Source organism: Xyrauchen texanus, chromosome 34 (assembly GCF_025860055.1).
Source record: "Xyrauchen texanus isolate HMW12.3.18 chromosome 34, RBS_HiC_50CHRs, whole genome shotgun sequence".
Taxonomy (NCBI): Eukaryota; Metazoa; Chordata; class Actinopteri; order Cypriniformes; family Catostomidae; genus Xyrauchen; species Xyrauchen texanus.
Window position 1 is genome coordinate 28,134,745 of NC_068309.1, and position 20,413 is coordinate 28,155,157.

Sequence of the window (20,413 nt, forward strand, 5' to 3'; positions counted from 1 at the left end):
GCAAACGATGTAACATTGAACTATTTTGGTTTGCTTTTTAAATTAAAAAGAGCAACTCATATCGAGCATATTGACATTTGAATGAGTCGATGTCGTGGATGTAGCCTCAAAAACCGTTGTATTCGAGTTAGTGTCGGGCAACTAGTGATGATCTAACGGCTTGTGACTGTTAGCCAGTTAGAAGAGAACTACTCACACGATGATAAAAGTACAAACTTAATTAACACGAAGCTATCATCAATATCACCTTGTGAACTTACATACCTGAGGACTGGCGCTTCAGTCACCACTGTTATTTTATTTTTGACTCCATCTTCTAGACCACATGCAGGATTGTTGTACTTTTCGCAGTAAAAACTCCTGAAGCGAGCATGCAGCTTTCATTTTCTCATCGTGCGGGTCAAACAGGAACTCAACTCGCTGCAAGCGGAAGTTCCCGCCCGGAAGTTTGATAAAAACGCGACCCTCCTCCCCACTCATCACTCTCTTCAATGTCACCCTGCCCCTCAAACAGATATATTAAAGGTTTAATCAGTAACGTTTTGCTAATAATTATTTTTATTTTTTTTTACACAAAGTGTGTAAAAAAGACTCGATTCATGTCAGTAACTTAATTAAATGAGTTAAATTTTTCATGAAGCGGGTCGACCCCTCATAGGCGCAGTCCAGTGTGCAACAATGCGGGAAAATTAGTTTGGATTTAATCCAATAATGTCCATTAAGTATGTGTGTAGTATGAGAGAGAGAGAGTGATAAACAAACATTCTCCTGTATTTATAATCAAAGTGGTACAGGAAAATTATAATGCATCAAGAACTCATTTAAAGAGAAGACTGATGTCTAAATCACCAATAAATAACTGGTCCATATACGATATTATTTTTTGAAAGTTTTCAAAAAAAGAGTCTTTTGTTTAAATCAAATGTCCTTTATGTTCCAAATGAAGTATGTGAGGTAAAACATTTTTGTTTGTAGATTATCTTCAATGCTGAAGAAGCTTGATATTGTACAAAAATATTTTATGTCATATCCACAGACACACGACAATATCGAACACTTCAAGCAGTATTTAGCAAGTTTATTTAATTTTTAAACATTTTGACATTTTGTGTCATTCAGTAAGGAGTACAATAAGTTATTCAACAGTCTGCACACCTTTCCCTGTAAAACGAGGTGTAAGAAAATAAAATAAAGAATTTTTTTATTTATTGTGTACATGCAGTATGTCTGGCCAAATGCTGTACATTCTCACAGCAGACCTTGTACAACTTAAATTTTGCGGATAACCTTTTATAACAATTATCACTCAGGATTAAGAAGGTTGTGTTATATGAAACTCTGGATGTCAGCCACACCTCAGCTTTACTTTAAAGACTGCAAAGAAAAAAATCTTTGTTAATTCATAATAATGTATCTTTGTTCAACCAAAGAATCTTGTCTCTATATGTACTCTAAGCATTTGGTCTAAATACTGTCATAAGGATCATCATTTAAGTTCTGATATATCATATTGCATGGATTTTTACTACAAGAAAAATTTTACTTCTTTTCAGGACTACCTTCCCACAAAGGCACACCGGTATCATTCCCAATGCACACTTCAACCAGCAGAGAGATCAAATAAAGTGACATTACCTTCCATTGTAAATATTCCATATGGCTTAATATGCAATATCAAGTTATTTTTGGTAAAATTGCATGTTTATGGATACACAAACCTTTCTTACAAGGTGAGGCACCTTTAACCATGTTGGGGAATATCTTTTAAAGTGTTCATTTTCAAAAGTCCGTAATTTTATATCAGTAATACTGATCTGTCTCTTGATAAGTAGTCTGTAGATGATCCTTGTGGTTTCAACTCCCCTCTAGTTTGAGACAACTCACAGAGTGGTGCGTAGAAGCCTCATCACACTTTGGTACAGCTGCTGAACAACTGATACCCGATTCCTACAACACATATAAGAAAAACAAGAGACGCACAGTATGCTTTCAAAAGTGATTACTTCATGAGTTTCATATGAAGTTATTCAATAACAGGATTGTACTATCCAAAATGTGTAAAGAATACACATTAGACTAAATTTTATGAGTGCCCATGACTAAGTCTGAGACATATTGACCTTGCCCCCAACCTTTTACATTCTTACTCAAACTAGAGGTAAAAGCTACTTGATGTCTTGGCAAGATTCAGAGACACAACATATCACTGAATGATCAATATCCCTGCTGGACAAAAAACATATTCATCCAGCTTAAACTGGTTTACTGGTCTTAGCTGGTTAAAGCTGGCTAAAGCCTCCCAGCTAATACCCAACCTGAGTGCCTAAAATCCCTCTAAAGCCAGTCAACAGACCAGCCCGGCCAGGTTGGAAGACAAGCTGAGTCCAGCAAACCAACATATACTAAAACTTACAGACTAGCATAAGGAAATACATAACTCAGCTAACAAAAACTCACCTGGTACCATGCGAGACACAGTTGTTTCTGTCCGGGTGAAGGCAGAAGAGTGACGCCACACAATATGCACAGCACAACAACATGGAGAGTAGTCTCCTCTTTAAGGACATTTTCAGTCAAGTCCTCTAAACAAACTGCCCACTGCTCCAAACTGATCTTCAAATCTTCAATCCTCCTTTCAAAGACTCTGGAAGATCCTTATTTACAGAGCTCAAGGTAAGTGTAGGTGAGGGAGTGGGCACAGTTCGGCACAAACAGCATCCAAGAGCTTTCTGAGAGCAGAGTGGCGGACACAACAACTGCTGACCAAAATGGCATGTCAATAGCAGTGAACAGTCTAGTAGGGGTGAATGGCACTGCCACATTGTTGGTGGGTGGGAGTCATGTTTTATTGTGTAGCATTGTCATAAAAAGATCTTTCCTCGATATGGAGGGCTGTCCAAATTAAAAACCAGTTGTGTTTTTAAGTCCATTGTACTTGGGGGCTTTGACTCAACTATTCAGATAAAAAGGGAAGTTGAATGGGTTGCTTCATTATTGTAGTCACAATATAAAGGTACTTTATGCATTCATAGAGTATATGGGGGGGGGGGGGGGGGATTTTATGTGGTAAATATTTATTCACCCATGAGTGATTCTGTTTATTCAGAGTTCATTCACGCATGAGTAATGACAATGCTGTGAGTCCATCCCCCAATGCACCTCCCAGACAAGTCTGCAAACCCAACCCTCTCTCTCTCACTTTTTCTCAGTTTCTCATACCCTTTTTAGTTTGTATAAAGTTAGGAATAATCAGAGAAATCAGATGACGACAAACGCTGGACTGCAGTGATAATTTTATTGGGTATATTGCGGCCATCAAAATGGATTACCCATTTTCTGGTGAAAGTGAGCTTTATCTACATTCATACATACATATCTAACCATCCCAACTGGCACAAAGATGTACCGAGAGAGGCTTAACTTAATTATCCCACTTGGAATCAATTTCCTAATTCAGAATATTTTTTCTGCTGAATTTATTGGACTTTTCCAGGATGATGAGAATGGACTTTCCCAGGATTTTCATTAAAGGAACTCATCTGCTTCACATCACTATTTCAGGCAAGGGACACTTTTAAACACTCAAACATCTGGAAACTGAAGTATTCAATCCTTTTTGACAATCAGGATGAAGATCAATAGATGAGCATTTTCTTATTCAGTACATTTATGCTTTAAATTTATAATCAAAATCTTTGGATAACCACATCTTTCAGAAGGAAGTAGGCTCTTGAGAAACACTGATGTGATTTGGATGAAGGCCAAAGAGAACAAGGATCAGACAATTAAAAACATGGGAGAAAAGGAGGAAATACATTTTATTCCACCCTGTGGGAGCAAAGACAAATCTAGAGTTTGTCATCCATTTCCTCCTTTTTAAATCAACAGTATCTGTCTGTTGGAGCTTGAGGTCCTCTTAACTTGAACTTGAAAATAAATTGAGACTTAAGGAGTGTGTAACTTTTGTGTGTAACCCATTCACCCAGGAAAAGTAACGTTTGATGCAATGATGATAATTTTCAACGCAACTCCTGAGACTTCCTCACGAAAAATGAGGGAGCACTACAGCATGACATCGGCTAATCCAGTACTTACAACCCCCGCAATAATAGAAAGCATAGTTACAACCATGGGCTATATTCTTAGTGCAGGATCTATTTCAATAATCTCCACCAATCTTCTAGTAGCCATTGCTCTGGTCCTGCTCATCCGCAAGAAGGGCTACCACAGTTGGTGCTTCGCCTTAAGCCTTTCTATTGCAGACATTCTAGTGGGTGTAGCAATCACTGGCATTGCCACTGATGCTCTTGAAGGACGGACGGCCTCTATGCAAAAGGACATTTGTTTGTTGCGCATGGCCTTTGTCATAGCCCCAACTGCTGCCTCCATCCTCACCATGTTCTTCATCTCGATGGACCGCTATGTTGCCATTAAATTTCCTTTGCGGTATTCGCAACTAATGAGCAAGAAGATGGTTGCTGGAGGTCTGGTTCTGCTCTGGCTAATGTCTGTAACTGTGGGTTTTTTGCCCTGCATAGTGGAGCCAATGCAGCAGAAACATTATAAGAATGTTTGTTCGTTCTTCTCTGTCATAGAGCCTCATAGCATCATTGTAGTCTTCTGTGCTTTTTTCTTCCCCCTACTTTCTGTCTTTATTTATTTCTATATGGACATCCTCAAAATTGCCTGTGGCCACCAGAAGCGCATTCAGCAAATGGGTTCACTCTTTCTGCCGCCCGGACGTTACTGGGGTCACGTAAAAGCCCTGCGTACTGTTGCTGTTCTGGTTGGTTGCTTCACACTCTGCTGGTGCCCTTTCTTTGTGGTCAGTATTGTGCAGGTGTTGTGTCCCACCTGTAAACTTTATCACTTCTTGGAGAACCATCTCTGGTTGCTGGGAATCACAAACTCACTTATCAATCCTCTTGTTTATGCCTGCTGGCAGAGGGAAGCAAGGTATCAGATCTGTGAGGTCTTTGCTCATATTAAAGACAGGTTGTGTTGTATGACACACTCTAAGACAGCTGACAGATGCCACACAGACCAAATAACTGTTGGTCAGGCTGTAAGACTTCACGACAGGACACTGCCTGTCCATTTAACTTGCAGTGAATCTGTCACAATTCCTGATCAACATACTGTAGACTGAGAATGTCAGTTTAGGACACTGTCAAAGATCTTCAATATCAGCAATCAAATGGCAAATGTTCCTTAATGGATGTGAAGTGCAGAGTATCTGATCTTCTGCACATTAAACAGAGCAGATGTCTATATTTGCTTTTTGTTTCCCCTTGCACTTAACACATGGCATTCAAAATAACCAGAGCACTTAGTTCTTATCCAGTTTCCACTCGTTTGATATTATCCATTGTACAATAAGAGACTGTATTAGATACAGGCTATATACAACAATGTTTGAATGTTTTTTTTCATCCATTAACACTTATGAATTTGTAACCAATGAAGCTGTGTATAACATTTAATCAGCAACTGTGAATATTTATTCACAAATAATGTGATTTTCGTTAGATTACTCTGAAATTTTCCCAGAATTACTGGGAAAAACAGGAACTAAATATTATATATGCATTATCACCAAGTTGTTTATGGGTGTTTCTTTAATTTAGTTTCTTTAAATAGATTTTTATAAAACGAACAGATTTCAAATAAAGGTCACATTAAAAGTGACTTTGACATTTTTTATCATTTCAAAATTTGTGTAAAAATTATTTCCATAAATTTATAAAGAATTACAGCAGTTGTGGTATAATTTCCTCCACAACAAACAATTTTGCCTTAGTAAAGGGGACCTATTATCCAAAATTCACATTTACATGGTGTTTGTACATAAATGTGAGTCGGCAGTGTGTGTACACAACCACCCTACAATGTTAAAAGTCCACCCACTCCTCTTTCTTATATTTCTATTGATCAAAAACAGTGTCAAAATGAATGGTTTTCGTTTCTGCTCTAACATGACGTCATGTTAGAGCAGGCCTCACCCACGACTTGTGACGGATTCCACCCTATTATCATTGATACTCCCCTGAGTGATGTACACACACAGTCCACCATTTTTTTCCATTTGCCTATAGCAAACTCCATTGCTGGATCACCACTCATTAAAACACAAATAAACGAAATAAAAAGCGAAATAAAAAGCTTATTCAGTTCTATTCAAGAACTGAATAAGTTTCTTCTGCATTAGACACTTACCTGATGAAAGCTATTTAAAAAAGTGGTGGGACAAAATTGGCAAAGGCAAAAAATGGTAGGGACATGTCCAACCAGTCCCACCCATAAATGACGCCTGTGAGTACGGATACATAAAATGTTAGCTATAAAATTAGCTTTAGCAAGACAAAAGAGTCATCCATATTATTTCAAAAACATAAAAAATGTGATTTCCACCACAGAATTCAACTAATCACAATTCAGAATTTGAAATGTGGTGGAAATGACAGTGGTTGGTATTTTGTTCATGAATTTTTAAAAAATCCTGTGATTCACATACACTGTTGGACTTTGTTAGTAGAAAAATGGAGGGAAAAAAATAAAAAATTCTGTGAGAGTGTGAAAAATGTTTAATTGAGACTTTACTTTCTAGACGTTCACAGTGCTAAAGGTGTCCGAATTTACATCTATCTACTATTTATTACGTAACATAATATATCCATATATCCATTAAGGACCGTTTGGCATTGTTATGGTGTCAAAAATAGAATAAACTACATTAAATTAGATTACGTATCTATTTGCATGGATATAATATTCATGAGCCCGAATCTATATGTAGCATATGCTTTATATCTGATTATTGTCCTTGAATTGTAGAACCGGTTGTAAAGTTCGAGAAATATACTTTAAAACATACTCAAGAAAAGGCCACATCGTAGAGCGTGAGGAGCCACACGTCTGAGGCCACTTGTGAACTATAAATCCCACAACCCCGTTCCCAGTTCAACCCGGAAGAAAATAGCATCACGTGTTGGTGGACATAAACGGTTCCGGAGTTACTGCTGGCTGATCATAATGAAGTAAGTGATACACTGTGTCTTAACATTTAATAGAAACAACACCCCTATATGTGTAGTCATATATTTATTATTATGGTAATATTTTGAGAATAGAGTTACTTGAACTGTTCGTCACGATGAAAGCATGTCGGTTGAGCAGAAAGCGAAAAACTAGCCTCAATCTCGCATCTGTATTCATTACCTCCATACAGTCCGCTCACCAAAGTGAAGCTCATCAATGAACTGAATGAAAGAGAAGCTGAACTGGGAGTCAAAGACAATGTGTCCTGGCATTCAACCTATAAGGACAGTGCCTGGATCTTCATCGGTGAGCAGTTTGATCTCATTCTCAAATTTTAACAGAATATACTGTTTGTGGCATTAAATCCCAAGACTACCTACCTAGACAGCATTTATGAGCATCATAGGCACATTGTTGTTTAATCCTGATGTTTAAGAATGCTGACAAGACAAGGCAGTTCACTGTGACTCGGCCTGCACGATTTCTTTAAAACCTATTAAAAGTTTACTTTTGACCAGATGGTGGCAGCAGTCACCAATTTCTCTACAGTCTTAGTCTTTCTTAGATACTCATGTTGGTACACCGTGTACAGTAAAATAATGATTGTATTGTGTTTATTGTGAAACCAATCCGAATGTTATGATCTGCCGATCGTACAAATAACTTGTCAGTGAAATATGTAAATTAATAGTGTTTATAGAATGGTGACCAAATTAGCATTGTACTGTTATGTGACTTTAAACATGTAATCTGCAGGTGGCTTCCCATATGAGCTGACAGAAGGAGACATCATCTGTGTTTTCTCTCAGTAGGTCCTAAATTCTCAAACCAACATTTGTTTTTAACCTACACTTCAAACGTATTTTTCCTTGCTTAAGAATTCAATACTTATTGCATTTTTCTACTAGTAAAGCTTAAAGGGATAGTGCACCTAAAAATGAAAATTCTCTCATCATTCACTCACCCTCATGTGATCCCAGATGTGTATGACTTATTTTACTGAACACAAATTAAGATTTTTAGAAGACTATTTCTGCTCTGTAGGTCCATACAATGCAAGTGAATGGGTAACAGAACTTTGAAGGTCCAAAAAAAGCACATAAAGGCAGTTTAAAATTAATCCACACTACTCTAGTAGTTAATTCTGTCTTCAGAAGTGATATGATAGGTGTGGGTGAGAAACAGATCAATATTTACTGTGTCCTTTTTTAAAATAAATATCCCTGTTTGCATTCTGAAAGTGGAGTTTTATAGTAAAAAAGGATTTAAATGTTGATCCGTTTCTCACCTAAAGTGATTCTATCGGTTTAGAAGTCTTCTGGATTACTTTTATGCTGCCTTTGTGCTTTTTGGATCTTCAAAGTTCTGGTCACCATTCACTTGCATTGTATGAACCTACAGAACTGAGATATTCTAAATATCTTTGTGTTCTACAGAAGAAAGTCATATATCTGGGACGGCATGAAGGTGAGTAAATTATGAGAATTTTCATTTTTGGGTGAACTGTCTCCCTTTAATCCTCCTCTGTGTTTCTCAGGTATGGAGAGATTGCTAACATAAATCTGGTTCGAGATAAAAAAACGGGCAAATCAAAGGGATTCTGCTTCCTTTGCTATGAGGATCAAAGGAGCACTATTCTGGCTGTGGATAACTTCAATGGAATCAAGGTGAACAGATTTCTTTGGATATTTTATTTGGCCGAATTGGGCCAGTAGTCCCGATTTTTTACTTGCCCTGCTATTGTCACTGGCTCCACCACAAAAAAGATGCATTTTATTTTAGGAACCTATTTTCAAATGTTCAAAAATATTTGTTATTAAATATTTTATTACATATTGTAGATAAAATATTTACTTGGTTTTAATTTGCAGTAATAGCTGAACATTAAACAGCTGATCTTTATTGTTGAGCTCTATGTTGCACTGGATCAGTTTTACTTGCCATACAAATACCAATATTACCTTGCATACTTTTATTCTAGTTAAACTAGTTCTTAACTATATAAAAGTATACATTTCCGTCATTAAACTTCATATGCGTTGAATAGCAGCCGTAAAGGAATATTCTGAGGTCAATGCAAGTTAAGCTCAATCGACAGCATTTATGGCATAATGATTACCACAGAAAATATGTAGAAATCGCGGTTATAGTGTGATGGAAGTAAATGGGGCCAGTCCATGAACATTAAAATACACACCGTTTCAAAAGTATAGCCAGAAGATGTAAACATTGTCTGTGTTAATATGACTGTAGTGCGATTTAAAATCTCTGTTCCATGTTATTTAAGTGTGATAAAATAGCTTCTAGCCTCCTGAGACCCGAGTGTGACTGCGGTGTGCATTTTCCATTTCCCTTTTTGATTTGTAACTAGAGGCATCTACTAAACAATCAAAATAATAATAACAATTCTAGAGCAAGTGGTTTTCCTAAAAAAATCATGGCCAAATATGTGGAACAAGTTGTGAAATTTTAAATAAAATAGTTTGATGTTTTGTCACATGAGTCGAAATTTGAAACCCTTTACTGACAACCAGAGTCTCCTGAACTGAAATCTGTCAGTTTAAATATAATGATGCATTGCGAAGCCAAAATACAGTGTTAACGCATGTGGAATTTGGTCACACGAAAACCGGGTTTACCAGCGTTGCATCGTCATGGCAACTAAATTGTAATATTGGATTTAACTTTTCACTGATGAGGTTAGTTAGTGACTTTATCACACTAAAATCATGCTAACAGGTATAATGTTCACATCTTGTGGCTATAGTTTTGAAAGAACACACATTTTAATGTGTTATAGACTGGCCCATTCACTTCCATTGTAAGTGCCTCAATGTAACCGCAATTTGGAAATAAAAGAGGGACAAATTGAAAGTATCAATATAATGCCACGAATGTTGTCGAATGAGCTTCACTTATTTTGAACCTGAAACACATCCATTAATCTGAATAGGTCTATTGAACTAATTTGTTCTTTTTCTGTTCTCTATAGATTAAAGGCCGGACCATACGCGTGGACCATGTAGCAAATTATCGGCCACCTAAAGACACAGATGACATAGATGATATCACTGAACAACTGCGAAAAGAGGGCTGCGCTCCCAAACTGCCCCCTCCCTCCTCTGACTCAGAATCTGAGGAAGACTGTGCTGTACCTTCGAAAAAGCAGAAAAAAGGTGAGAAGAGGTAAAACTAACTACACTCCTGTATTAAATTATTAAGATTAAGACTGAATGGCTATGTTTTTGATCTTCTTATACTTCAGATAAAAAGGAAAAGAAGAAAAAGAAGAAAAAAGAAGAAAAAGGCATTAAAGGTAGAGAAGCGTGAGGCACGGACTGAGATGTCAACGTCTTTGCCAGTCAAAGTGAAGAAGGAGAAAGAGGATGAAGTGTATGAGAAGTATGCCATAAAAGGACCGGCAGAAAACAGAAGGGACAGACCTGGACAAGAGTCAAGAGGACAGCCACAGTACAGAGAAGAGGAGCTGGAGAGAGTCAGAGACAGACATAGAGATGATAGGAGAGTTGAGAGAGACAGGGATAAAGGAGGCAGAAGTATAGACCGGAGCAGAGGGGAGAAAAGACATGAAGACACACAACAGCGAGACAACAGGGACAAAGGAAGAGGGAGTAATGGGGAAAGAGAGAGAGAAAGAGATGGAGGGAGAGACAGGGATAGAGAGAGAGACCAAGACAAAGGAAGGGACCGAGACAGAGATCGCAGTCGTGAAGGAGAACACAGGCGAAACTGAACAGGGCCGTTTATACAAACTGATTTTATTATTTTGTTTGCATACAAATGGACTGTTTTTTTCAGGGGTGATTTTTAAGTGTACCTTGGAAAATGTTAATAAATGTTTAGAATTTGTTTTACACTTTACGAACACCCGTTTGACAAATAAATAAATGTTTATTTGAATTTATATGGTACAAAGACCAAAAATGAGTAGTGTAGTCTTGATGAATAGTGACAACTGAAATTTGTTTTCCAAAATCAAGATGATGCTATCAAAGTACACCAATTACAGACTAGTATACCATAACTAGTAAAAGACAAAGTTAAGGATGTGTTCAGTAGAAAAATAATAATAATTACATTGGACCAAACAGATTACCCATTTATACCTGCTCAACAGGAAAAAAACAGCATCGCTAATATTTCAAATAATCTCTAGAGCCATGTCAACATATTTAATAAACTAGCAAGAAAAAAACGAAACTGAACTACACAGATATACTCTGAATAAATAAACGCACAGTATTAATAAGATATAAAAATTGAGCTGAACATTAAGATGGAGAAAATTACCAAAACAATATGGGTGTGGTGATTAACAGTGTTTGGGAACTCTGTTTCACTAAATGTATCTAGCCTGGTTGATAAAGTAAGTTTATAAATCAAAGCATACCAATCTAACTTTCATGTTAAAAATAATTACTTCCAGGAGCAAAAAACAATAAGCAGTGACTGCATAGGTAGTTTGGGCCTTACTTAAAAGTTTCTCTGAGACTGTAAAAAAAAAAAAAAAAGTAAATCGCTCAAAACATTCAGGTTATATAGCCTTGAGTACCTGTGAACTGGCCAATTCATAACCAATAAAATATGAACAAACTGGCCAGCAGCACTAAAGATGTGACTCCAATGGTTTTGTTCAGTCACAGACACTTAAAGGGACAGTTCACCCAAAAATGAAAATTCTCTCATCATTTACTCACCCTCATGCCATCATAGATGTGTATGACTTTCTTCTACTGAACACAATTATTTTTAAAAGAATATTTCAGCTCTGTTGGTCCATAAAATGCAAGTGAATGGCATTTAGAAGTTATTTTTTTCCCCCTGTAAATTCTCCACCCTGCCTAGTATGTGGCAGTATACACAAATAATGCAAATTGCCGAAAACAAAAGAAGAAGAATGTGAAAGTGGAGATTTATATTAAAAAATATTTAAATATTGATCGGTTTCTCATACACACCTATCATATATCTTCTGATTACATGGATTAAACCACTGCAGTTGTTTGGATTACTTTTATTATGCGTTTATGTGCTTTTTAGACTTTAAAATATCTGGTCACCATTCACTTGCATTGTATTGACCTACAGAACTGAGATATTCTTCTAAACATCTTTGTTTCTATTCAGAAGAAAGGAAGTCATGCACATTTGGGATGGCATGAGGGTGAGTAAATGATGAGAGAATTTTCATTTTTGAGTGAACTGTCCCTTTAACATCCAGGTCAATACTGCAGGTTAAGGGTCAAATGTCTGTTTTTTACTTGTTTGCGGATGTCTGACATCCCTTATTACATTACTCATTCGATAGACTACATCACTATCCCTGTTTTGAATAAGCTATCAAAAATACAGATAAAAACATGTTTACATCAGTTCTTAAATTGGACAGTAAGAGTATCTAATAAATATAAACAGCTGCCATAATGATGTCAGGTCTTCGGATGTAGCGGTCCTCTTTAGCCCATTTAATCTTTGTTTTTGCAAGTTGTCTTTGGGTCCTTGAGCCTAATTGTCTTTACATCACAGTTTTTCCAAACTAAATCAAGATGAGTATTGGATTATTTACCTTACGTAAGGTAAATTAAATCAAAAGCACAATCTAAAAACATGAAATTAAAGATTTTTTTGAAGCTTCTTGAATTTGGGTAGTGAATGTGAAGTCATGTTCCTTATATTATTTTTCCTTACAGTTAATAGCCAAATGATTTCTTCTATTAGATTTTAATGTTACCTGATAGTTGGCAATAATCTCCAAAATAAAAAAATGTTATCGCTGGGTACACACCTGAAACATCAGAGCTGCATCATGGATAAATCTAATCATTGCCACACGTTAAGTATTCTAGTCCTTGATGGGAACTTGTTTATTCACAAGTTCACTTGGATGTAGTGCACAATATTGATCCTGATGGCTTAATTGCAAGGCATGCCACACAGCTAAGGAAACCACCTGCTCACTTCATTAAAATAAATGTATTCAGTTTTGTGTTCACTTCTGTTTAAAGGAGTCTGAATTGCCGTGGGAAAGAGACAGATGGTTGGTGGTCTGTTTTGAAATCAAATTTCTTCAAAAACAATCTGCAACAAGCTACAACTGGCCACATGGTCTTATCTGAATGAAGACATTTATGGCTGAAAGAAAGTCACATCTGTGAGTATTTGACAAAATGTTAATTTTTGGGTGAATTATCCTTTTAAATGTAACTAGACTAGACCATTTACACTCCACACATATTTGGTGCTTGGAGCTTCCTTCAGGGCTCATGGTCTTTGTGCAGGTACTCCATCCTTTTCAACACAAATTTGCCATTTTTAAACCGAATTTCCTAGTAATGGGAGTGTTTCAAAAACCGTTTATTCACGCCATAATTTTTCAAGATCTCTAGAGGGATTGTCTGTCAATCAAGTACCTCGAAATACTCATTGATATCCTTAATCTCCATTATCTACAAAGGCTTCAAAACAGGATTTCAGGTTTATCCAGAGATAACAAAAATGTACAAGAATTTTCTTCTTGTATTGATTTAGCTAGATTTTTCATTAGCATATTTAGTTCCCATGGCAACCGCTTGATGAGAGCACAAGCACAGGGGACGATAGTCCACACATCTGTAGTGCAGAGACACTGACCAGAGGACATGAGCACAACACTTTCATCTTTTCCTATGGGTCTATAATAAACAAATCATTAAAATAGACTAAATATATTTCCTCTACAACAGATTTATACAAATTTAATTTACATATTTAAAATTACTTATCAGAGAGAATGAAAGAGCAGAGAGATAAAAGGGCTAAGGGTGTCAGTTGTGTGTCAAACTAAAGAGGTCTTCATGGAACCACCCGTATTCAGAGAGATCAATGCTGTTATCGGAAAGACATCTCCAAAATCTTCAAAGGTATTTGATTAAGAGGCTAGATTCTATGTAACTGTTACTGAACCTGGTTTACAAGCCAAAGTAGAATGACCTGTGAGCATCTTATGTCCTTCCTGCCCATAAACCAGCATGTGTCTCTTCCAGTCCTTTCAAGACACAGGTGGGTTGGATCGTAGTGACCTGAATTTGAGGCAGAGTCCTTGAAGAAGGCAGTTTGTATACAACTAAGGCATTGTGGGTTCATTGACCAAAGGGGCGAATAAATAATCGCTCCGATCTTGCTGGATTTTCAAAAGACCTGGAGTAAACAACTTCAGTCTAGACTAAACGAATCAAAGTAGAGACATAACAATATCAACAAAACTAGATTTGTGTGTAGATTTACAAAAAATTTGAGCAGTGAGCGTGTTTAACATGCACAATCTTACACTGAATAGCATAAACAGGTTTAAGCATAAACCTATCAGCAAATGTAGATTTTTGCCCATTACCTCGATTTTGCAAAGCATGTAAATGCTGTTACCGGCTTATCAAATGTGCCCGTTTATATCTTGATGTCCAAAGCAGAGAATGATACAATGATTTTAATATCATGTTAATGCTGGTTTCATATATATTACTTTTTTTTTTTTAATAAGCTGATTTTTGATAGTTATCAGCATAATGCTGTGCATGTAAATGTGCTCAATGACAACAAAACAAATCTAATATGTTCAACTGCACCAAAGAGAAGAGAGATGGCTGTTTGCGATTCTGCACAGGCTTATTAGTTTACATGCAGTCATTGGTGACTAGACAATGTACAAGAAATCCAAGGTGGTGAGGAACATAATGTACATAAAAAATAAATAAAAGTGTCAAATATATATATATATATATATATATATATATATATATATATATATATATATATATATATGTATGTGGCGTAAGATCAAGGGCAAGAGAAGATCTGAAAGAGCATTTTATGTAGATGATGATCAACATCTGATCTACTTGGTGATAATCAAGAACTTAATCAGTTTTAACAAATATCCTCATTTGCAAAAGTGAGGACAGGTATATTAAAATGATTCAAGAGATAATCATTGTGAAGAGGTCAGATTCGTGCCTCACAAACATGGTGGCTAGGTAGTCTTTTTTTTTTTACAAGTGAATTTTATTTCCACCATGCACACTGTCAGCACTGGGCACTCTATTTCATCAAGACATTTCACAAGTTTACCATTTACATTGCCATGTACAACTGTCAAAGTTCCATTTGATATCCCATGGGAAAAACCAAAGCAAAGCAGTGAATGCATTTTTGTTCTTGTAGGTCTTGTAAGCTTCTAAGACAAATGTGCCACTTTCAAGCCAAGACCCGACTGATCAGATGATCTTGATTTATGTGAAGCTAGGCCAGCTGGACAAGTTTCTGTGAATTTTGGGCTTAACGGAGGTCATTCCAGATACTAAAAGGGCCATCCATACCCAGACTCTACAGTGGGCATAGTCAGATGGTTGTGAAAGGTAAGGTGTTGGTATCTTTGGGCCGTGCAAGTGAAAATCTCATTTGCTCCAATGCCTTTGATTGCCAACACCTGCACACTCAAACTCCTCTTTATCTCAAGAAGAACCCCTGTCCTCCATCTAGTAAGCTAAGTGAAACTTTAGTGTGCGCTTTTTGAGTGGATGAGTCTTGAACAGAAATATACACTAATGTATACATATCCCACTTGTTACCTTCAGAGTCTCCTGTCTGAAAGGGAGCAGCAGTTGTCCAGGGTTTCCGCTGCTGGGAAAAGCCATCTCTCGGGCTTAGGCTGCCACCTCAACACATGGAGATGGTAACGTTAATACCCAGATTACCATTGTCGGCAAATAGGTGGGCAATAGAAGTATCAAATACAAGACAGTCACTATTCATGATGGCCGCTGCTACGCCATCGTGGATCGAGCGTGGAGTTGCCTCCCATGTGAGCCGTCTGCGATTTCCGTTCAACTCTAGGCGGTAGGCAAAGTTCTCTGCTTGCTTTCGCGTGCCAATGAGTAGCACGATGGCAAAGAACTGCTGGTGTCCCTCGTATTTCTCCTGCTTCTCTAAAACCAACATGAAGTGGTGGCCGAAGCACGACTGCATCATAACCCAGTCGACAGCCCCAGGCAGGTTGATGTCTGTGGCTAGAAAGACAATGTCCTCCCCCTGTAAGGTGGTAATGGATTTGTGGGCATGCATGAGATGTGGCATGACAGCCTCGAGGGAGCCCTGCCACTTGCAGGAGGCCCCTGGACAGGGGCAAGTGTACGGGCGGCACTCACACACCTCTTCATGCTCCGGTTTCAAGGTGTGGTGTAGAGACAGAGGACATCCAGCCGAAGCATACTGCAGGGAAACAAAATGAGAGACATAAAAAGGCTTGCATGAACTATGGTAGGTTAAACATCAGTTTTTCTAAATTTGCTAATTTCAAAACAAACATTATGAATCCTAAATATGCACAATTACATATTTTCACATTTTTTGCATAATTTAGCAAAATTACAGCTTGTTTGGAAATAATAGCCAATAAATACATTCTACTCAAAATAATGAATAAGTACACTAACTTTTGAAATGTATAAAATTGTACAGGTGCGGTGGAAATGAGGACACAACTGTGAGACAGATGTAATTTTTGAAAAATGGATAGAAATCATTTGTCTACCTATCATTTTCATTACCACACCTTTGTCTTCCTTTTAGATCACTTTTGGTTAGGTTTAGGTTAAAGTTTTAAGTTAGGCAGATATGTTTTTGCTCATTAAAATCTTCATCTAATATTCACCTTAAAAACCTCATCTAATTAAGATGCCATTTCACTCGCTTTTGGTGCCCCCCGCTGAACATTTCACTGGGAAACTGCAGCCACATGTAATAAGGCACGTTAATTTGTTTGGCAAAAATTTTTCTACGGTCACTTAATGTTCATGAGACCATTCTAAAGAAAGATGAATGGGAGGCCAAGGAAAAGTGAGAGAACAAAGAAAAAAGTGCAAGTGGAGGGAAAAGTGGGATGAGGGATTTAAGGAGGGCAGATGAAGGGTTACGGAAGGCAGGGAATAATATATAGGTAAAAGCAAAGAGGGAACTAGGTCATGTGTCGAGATATACCAATATCATTCCAAGCAAATTCATAAATTACAAAGAGTGATCTGTCTGAAGTGTGTACTTGCCATACAAGCAACATTGCTAATCATGTGCCAGGTTGTAACAACCCCCTCTATTATGTGTGTCCATGTAATTTAGGAAAATGACTGGGAAGATACGGGTTGCTTGAAGATGAATAGCACAGCAAGCCACTCTCTTTGATTATCTCAGGAAGGGAATAGCAATGAAGGTCAAATATGAATCTTCCCCATCTGCTCACTTTGCTGTAAACATGCACGCACGACTTTCACTGCACAATTTTAAACCAACATTTACCACACTAACTGGCCTACAAGTTTTCAATTCTATCAATACAAGGTGAACATCCCACAATAACCAGTGTGGCTTCTGAAGGGTGAATTGTTGGCAATTCTAAGTATTCATGAATTTAAACTTTCAAACATGCTGTTAATCAGATGAATATGCAGGTTTATTTAGAAAAATGTGTAAGAATTACACATTTATGAATAAGTTGCTCATTTTCTAGAATCATTACGGTAGTTATTCTGACTCGCTGCACTGTGGGCACGGAGAGGATAAAGAGACCGAAAACGTGTATAAAAACAAATAAACGTGTATACAAATCTGAGTACACGTGATGTAACGTGAATCGTGACAATCAGATGTTGTGTTGAGCGAGAGAGACTGAGGGATCATGAGCAATTTCAGCTTCACTCCCTTCAATATGCTCTCTTGCAGTGTCAATCAAACATGCACACTCTCCAGTTGCTCTCAATATCTCATCATCAGTCACTCATCTCAGAGCTATTCTGTGAGGATCCCAATTTAAATCAGATTAATGTTGGTACCACTAATCACAGCAATTACATTTTAACCATAATGGCACTGCATCTTCACACATTTGCTTAATTAGTGATTTGTGTTACAGCAAAACTCCAAAGACGGTAAACAAATCAGTGATATGAATGATTTCTCACTGGAGCAGTTTTAGAGCTTGGATATAATTGATATACTTTTCTTATTTTTGAAAGTATCTCTGCTGTGTGTGAAGCTCTCATGGTTTTTACTGCTCACCAGTATGTCACAATGACCTTTTGATATTGACAACAGATGTATTAATACCTGATAAAAATAAATTAATGTTAGCAACTCACAATTAAATGTTATTTTATTGTAGTTTTGGCAACAAAAATATATTTTTACAGCCTATATTAATTATAATGTTAGTTAATAAAATTACAATTATTCATTGTTAGTTCATGTTAGTTAATAGTGCATAAACTAATGTTAATTAATTCAACTTTTGATTAAAAAAATGTAATAGTATATGTTGTAACTAACATTAAGTTCATTAGTTCATGTTAATTACAGTAATGTTATTAAATAATGTTAACAAATGGTAAATTTTTGAAGTGTTACCATAAAATGCATAAAAATAACTATATAACAATATAACTTGCAAAAGTGTCGCAAAGGGCACTTTTTTAAAAGAAATCAGTATCGGCTGATCTTGGTGTAAAAATAAATAAATAATAAATTAACAACAATCAGAGATTGGTATCGGCCTCAAATTTCCTGACCAGTGCACCACTAGTGAAAATCCTCTAATGAATGGTCTAGGATAAATCAGATCAGCAAATCAGTTTTTTGACAAAAGAAAGCACAACTATGCTAGAACAGTGAAGAGTTAAGGACTTTTCACACCAAGATTTTCAGCAGACAATATACACAACAGATTTAAAAATGCATTTCTATGAACTACTTCAAAGACACTCTGAAACATTGTAGTGTGAAGATTGTCATTTGTTTGGATTTAATCTGCGTTTTTTAGAGACCAGTGAAAATCACTGTACCCGTTCTACTGTAAATCTTGGCACAAAAATGTGTGTATTAACCCCAATATGTTTGCCCTTTTTTGCAGTGAACAGGGATGAACATATATATTCATATCTGGTTGTATTGTATTTTGCTTAACAAATTAAGTAGATGCATTTTCATAATCTGCTAATTTCTCACGAAGTTTCCTGTAATTCCTGTAAATAAAGTCTTGCACCACAAGAACATCCATATCTATCAAGGTAGTGTAAGGATAGAGATGTGGGTGATCTGCCCACTCAACGCCTTCCCTCCCCAAGTGTGTGCTTCAATATCTGCCAAATTAATTATTAATCTGAGTGGCGAGTCACACGCAGCCTAGCAAAAATCAATGGGTGACAGCCGTTATCCAGTGGTCCAGAGAGCCCTATAGGCTGTAACTAACTTAAAACACTTACAATTATTGTCAAAATCCATTAATAAGCAGCTGGGGAGAAAGAATCATTATATCACATCGCACCGGCATTACGCTGGGTTTTCCAACCTGTCTTTCATTAGGAAATGGCTACTGTCCAAATACCCTCAAATTCATTTATTTAATCCTTCCTCATTTCTCAGCCTTTCTTTTCAGAGTCATACAATTTGACTTATAGAGGTGTTAAAGGGTTTAAACTGTTCCATCTCTCCCCTCTCAATCAGACAGTTATCCTCTTATCCACATTTTTTTAATGAGAGAATGACAGGATTTTGAGCAGTAATCCTGAGGGCAGTATGGTGGTAATAAAGCCTCTCTAAAGCCTGTTGGAGCTGAGGGCACTGGTGTATCAGGATAGAGGGGGTGCATGGTACAAAGAAGTCTGTTTAGGGATGGCAAAACTACATTTTCCAAAATAACCTAGCTGTTGGGTTTTCTGAATGATTAGTCGACTAGTTGGTTTTAGGGCTGAAATGTTTAGTTGATGTTATCAACAACGTCAACAATAATAATAAAAAAAACTGTCTACAAAAATTAATTGTTGAATAGTTGTTTGATCTCATGTAAAGTAACGAAATTCTGATGATGTGCAAGAGGAGCACTACAGTACAAGTGAATGATAGAGGAGGAGGTAGTGGCAGCTCACAGTCCTGATGCTCTCCAAACTTCTCAAACCGCCTAAGGTGATGTAGATCGCAAAGTACGAGTGGGAATTATAAAAATACAAAACAATAAAAGTACATACAGAGGCAGATTCGTTGTGAAATAAAGTGGAGCTGGTGTTCTGCTTGAGTAGAGCTGTCAAAATGAATGTGTTAACACGTGCGATTAATTAAAGTTTAACATGTTCAATTTTCTTATAATCGCAATGAAAGAATTTACCATTAATAAAGCAAAAACACTGGTGGGACTAGGGCATAACCTTTGCAATGTGTCCAGCCGGAGTCATTACACTGATGTACACACCACAATACATATACACCAGCGATGGGAAAGGACCACTTAATGCTATTTGTATGCATAAAATAAGCCCTGATAGGACTTGTGACAGAAAGC

At 37.0% G+C, this 20,413-nt stretch overlaps 3 protein-coding genes across 3 annotated transcripts in view; 2 read left to right on the forward strand and 1 right to left on the reverse strand.

The window, feature by feature from the left end:
• The first annotated feature begins 3,275 nt into the window (after window positions 1–3,275).
• On the forward strand, window positions 3,276–5,478 carry LOC127627303 (glucose-dependent insulinotropic receptor-like). The gene has a single exon (XM_052103644.1). The coding sequence runs from the start codon at window positions 4,007–4,009 to the stop codon at window positions 5,147–5,149; it is 1,143 nt and encodes a 380-aa protein (XP_051959604.1). The 5' UTR covers window positions 3,276–4,006; the 3' UTR covers window positions 5,150–5,478.
• Window positions 5,479–6,978: 1,500 nt separating this feature from the next.
• On the forward strand, window positions 6,979–14,799 carry LOC127627307 (RNA-binding motif protein, X-linked 2-like). Its single transcript, XM_052103651.1, is given in 7 exon segments — window positions 6,979–7,037; window positions 7,229–7,344; window positions 7,795–7,846; window positions 8,576–8,705; window positions 10,031–10,214; window positions 10,304–10,365; window positions 10,367–14,799. Coding segments are annotated over 7 exon segments (975 nt in total). The 5' UTR covers window positions 6,979–7,032; the 3' UTR covers window positions 10,793–14,799.
• Window positions 14,800–14,869: 70 nt separating this feature from the next.
• LOC127627304 (E3 ubiquitin-protein ligase Siah2-like) overlaps window positions 14,870–20,413 on the reverse strand; it is a 45,277-nt gene continuing 39,733 nt past the window's right edge. Inside the window, exon 2 of the mRNA XM_052103645.1 lies at window positions 14,870–16,302. Coding sequence (XP_051959605.1) covers window positions 15,751–16,302 — 552 coding nt within the window. The 3' untranslated portion in view covers window positions 14,870–15,750. The remainder of the gene's footprint in view (window positions 16,303–20,413) is intronic.

What these genes read in the sequence shown, in the direction of transcription:
- LOC127627303 (XM_052103644.1), top strand. Translation starts at nt 4,007, where the DNA reads ATGATGATAATTTTCAACGCAACTCCTGAGACTTCCTCACGAAAAATG.